The sequence below is a fragment of the Triticum urartu genome, unplaced genomic scaffold (genome assembly GCF_003073215.2).
Source record: "Triticum urartu cultivar G1812 unplaced genomic scaffold, Tu2.1 TuUngrouped_contig_5960, whole genome shotgun sequence".
Classification (NCBI taxonomy): domain Eukaryota; kingdom Viridiplantae; phylum Streptophyta; class Magnoliopsida; order Poales; family Poaceae; genus Triticum; species Triticum urartu.
Genome location: NW_024116679.1, coordinates 1 through 4,378, shown reverse-complemented (window position 1 = coordinate 4,378; position 4,378 = coordinate 1). Strand labels below are relative to the sequence as shown.

The window sequence follows — 4,378 nt, the reverse complement described above, 5'->3', positions numbered from 1 at the left end:
ATGTGTGGCTGGCCCTGCTGAGTGGCGCACCAAGCGGGTAACTAGCGACCGGCACGTACGCGCTTAGTTTTGCGCGCTTGCTTAGTTTAGCGTCACCGTGTATGCTTAATAAACAATATCAAATCAGTATCAATATATCCATCATTAGATATATTTTCATAATCTATTTGTTTAATACTGTAGTTGTTGATATTTTCTTCTATATATTTGGTCAAACTCAGAAAGAATTGACTTTTTGGCTGGATTTATACGCCATGTATATGGGGAAGGAGGGAGTACATTGTATATGCAGTAGATCTATGTTAGTGATATATTGCCTTATACAACAGCTTGTATGTCATGTAGGTTCCCCATGCGGAGGTCTTTCAACATGTTTCATCTGTCCTCGAGGACTATGGATTTTGCCCTACTGGAGATCCCATGGACACTATAAACCTGTACTACTCTTTGTATTGCTTCACACAATAATTTTCTAAGTGAATAAATGGTTTTTTGCTGATTATTTAATTTTGTCTTCCACTTGTTGCAGCCAGCCTTATAACTGCAGAAAGTCAAACGGAGAGTCATGCAAAGGTGTGTGGGGCTCAAGTGATTCTTTTTACATTTAACAAACTGAGTCTTAATCTCTTCCCTTATTTTTAAAATGGATAATAGGGCTTACAGATGCAAACATGGCAGTTATGGAATCGGCCAATCTGGATGCTGCAGACGATAAGGTAAAGATAATCACATCTGGGGTTGATCTAGTTTTGGATAGACTGATGGTGTTTGGTAACGAGTAATGATATTGTGGCAGCAAAAAGAAAGAAAGCTATAAGAATATGTTCCCTTTCCTGGTTCTTTTTATTTTATTTCACATCAACTTTTTCTAAGAATATGTAAAGTAAACATTTCCCAAATTGACAGATCCCATGAACACTTCCAGATACATAATAGAATCTTTGTTTTAAGGCGCGTTTTCTTGACTTCCGACTGTACTCGTCTTGCCCTAATCTCGAGTCCAGGTCACAACTGTTGGAAATGACGACCTCGCCCTTATGGCACGGCAGCACACTACACAAACACAGGTAACCCATTATAACTTAATACTGATTTTGGTGCAGCAGTACCAAGCAGCTTTGCCTACACCTTGTGGCAGCACAAATGGGTTACTAACTATTCCCTCTGTCCCATAATATAAGAACGTTTTTGGCACTACACTAGTGTCAAAAACGTTCTTATATTATGGGACGGAGGAGTAGAGCACAGAGTGATGGGTTTGATGCTGCAAAGCTGGGCAGCTTTGTAGTAGCGATTTCAGCCATATTTATAGAGTACAAGTATTCGTGTGCTTCCACTGCTTATTAGATGACCTAAAAGAACATCTAAATTCTAGCCTAGAGTACCTAGTGTATGTTCACACACACATGTATAGAAACTAAATTCTAGCTTTGAGTTGCCTCCAAATACATATCACCTATTGCAATGCCATGGCATTCCAACTACGGTTCATCTCTGCCATCCTAATGTGTTTCCATCGGTTCTTTTTACCAAAGATAAAGGGAAAGTAGGCTTAATTAACTTAATAACATAGTTGTACCGTGTAGGTTCCAAGTAACATCAACATGGGGATTTCACCAAGGGAGCTTGAGCATTATTATTTTTTCCAACACCTTACTGTTCTTGAATGATTCGTTACATCTGAAATTTATTTGGTGCCTATGAGAAAGATTCTGATAGAAGAAGATGCAGTGTAACACTCCCTATTTCAGTGCTAGAGACATCCGTTTGAGTGACAATTAATATTGGGATGGAGGGAGTATAATTGTTGGAGGCAATAACAAAAGCATGTTTCACTTGCAATGTTTGTGCCATGGTACTGGTTTAACAGCTTTTTATGTTGCTTAAGCATGCTACTTAATTACTACACTGCAGTTACATCATTCATATCTAATGAAACACCTATGTTGTGTATTGATCAACATAATACATTAAGCGAGAGGTGCTGGCTGGAAGTATGGGTGTTTCTATTTTTATGTACCTGTAATGGAATATTTGATAGGCTGTGAGGAAGAAAGTAGGCGGAGGATGGGATCCCACATATACAAAGAGAAGTTTTTTCCCATATTGGAGATCAGTGTTACAAGCTCGGTTTCCTTTGAAGGTGTATCCAGCCTATGCAAGCTCAGATCGTATGGCTGGGCTTCGTGGACAACTCCATGTCTCTCTGAGTAACAAAATGGCCCATGGGCCTACTCCTACTCCAAATCATAAACTTGGTCCAATGCGGAGAATCTCGCCACTTACAAGCAATAATCAACCCAGAAGGTGTTTTGTCACTGCTGCTACTGGTGCATTCAGGCTCTGGAAGGTGCTAAAGTAGGAGTAGAAAGGTATGTCAGGAGTTTGTCTCCCTCCAAATTTTCTGAAAACGCACCACATAAACACATGGGAAGAAAGATTTTTCGTGATGCACCTTTTAACTACCCCCTCTGTAAAGAAATATAAGAGTGTTTAGATTCTTTACAGAGGGAGTAGTTAAGATTATTCGTTGATAGTTCATTAAGGATTTGGTTATTTGCTTGATAGGGTTAGGTATTCTATTATTGTGTCTTTCCCCCCACTGTTGTAAGTTTGTAGTCTCCAGGTTCTTCTACTTCAAGGGCTACACCAAGCTTGGGTATGTTTGCTTGCTTAGCAATGAGCAACCCTGCTGTTATTTATTTCCCCAACTGGTCCATGTGCAGATAATTCAGATGACAGTGACATCTAAATCCTTGTGGGGAAGCTATAGAGATCCACATGATTTCTTCTATGTTTTTGTTTTCTTAGAGAATTCTCAGCCCTGAGAAATATACAACACATTTGTTCCTAGTTAATGTAATGGGTAGTTAGTCAGTGCTCAACATGGTGCTGCTCCATTAACTAAACATGTTAAAGCTGCAGTCTTAATGAGCGGCCTCTATTGATGCTCACCAACATGGAATTTTTTTACGATCTTTTTTTTTGTCATGGAATTATTAGTCTTGTAGTGCTTCTTCAATCTCCTGCACACATAAAGATGCCCTTGTCTTCAATTATTGATCTAACAACCCACTACTACTTGCATGCACATCCTTGGTTAACACCTTGGTTGGTAGGTGGGATTCGTTCATGTTGCATCATAGTAGATAATTGGATGTGGAGATGCAATCGTACCTTAAGCTTACTTCTATTTCCAGTTGATCGCCAAAGGAAAGCTGGTGATCTCTGGATTGAGTGGGAAAAATAACTGACCTGAACTAAATTTCTGGCCTGTGGTGCCAAACAATGCGTCAATGTGTCTTAATCTGCATTGGCATGGGAGAATTTCATTTCCTTTTTGTCCATGTCATTTTCATTATTTACTACCAAAGTGATTCTGATTTTGTCGACTTCCTTTCGTTCTGGGAACACTGCAGGAGGCTCAACTTCTTCGCGATAATTGGCCAATACTCTGACTGATGCCTGACTTGATAGCTGCTGTGACTTGCCTGTCAAATGTGTGTAATTCTGAACTACTCTCGTCATGTAGTAAGACTGCATGGAGATGGTTTGTAACATTGAGGTTTAGGTTTTGAGTCATCAACTACTTTGAATGATTTTTAACGTTAATGTTGTATGCATTTGTCTGGTTCCATCAGTGATTTTTAACGTTAATGCTATTTAAAACCATGGATGCACCCAGCGGACTTGTTTCTACAGTCGGTGACGCTTAGGCTCTTTCCGAGGTCGCTGGTGCTCCACTGCCTTATAAACCCGGCCTCTTCCTCAAGAGATGCAGGCAACCATCTTTATTATATTATTCAACAAAGTCCTCACAAAATAAATACGTGAATCAATCCAAGGCCATCTTTCTGTCGCCATGATGTGTCCTAACCTTGCGTCAACACACACAAGTTCGGTGGCCTTACCAAACTGCCCGCAAGCTAGCCAAGAGCTGGTCCTCTGTCATCGTCATCTTTAGGAGTGATCAATGCATTGAGCTTGCTAGACCCATCTACCGTTGACGCCACCATGATGACAGACAACGCTACCCTCCTGAGCGGGTCATCAACACACGTTCACCACTAAGACCCCACTGCCCCATGCCACCGAGACATGTTGCTGTCAATGCTGAAGATGCAACACCGCTCCATCTCTTGTTGTTATGATGATGCCGACATTATGGTCCACCATGACCAAAGCCAACACGGTTTTCACCGGAAGTCATTGCACCTTGATATCGTCGCTAACTAGATCCACGTGCAGCCTTGCCATGTAGACGTACGGCAGCAGAAACGATGGATCTAACTGGGACACCAGACCCACGGCCAGCGTCACCGCCCATCACGCAACAGGGTAGCCCACCGGATCATCCCGCCGGTCACGGGGGCGCCGG

General features: G+C 41.5%; 1 protein-coding gene across 1 annotated transcript; it reads left to right on the top strand.

Annotated features, from left to right (window-relative positions):
• Positions 1-350: 350 nt before the first annotated feature.
• LOC125529938 lies at positions 351-3,457 on the top strand. The gene is made up of 6 exons (XM_048694365.1): positions 351-437; positions 530-573; positions 655-716; positions 1,005-1,067; positions 2,042-2,372; positions 3,420-3,457. The coding sequence occupies exons 1-5, from the start codon at positions 421-423 to the stop codon at positions 2,360-2,362; spliced, it is 507 nt and encodes a 168-aa protein (XP_048550322.1). The 5' UTR covers positions 351-420; the 3' UTR covers positions 2,363-2,372; positions 3,420-3,457.
• The last annotated feature ends 921 nt before the right edge of the window (positions 3,458-4,378 follow it).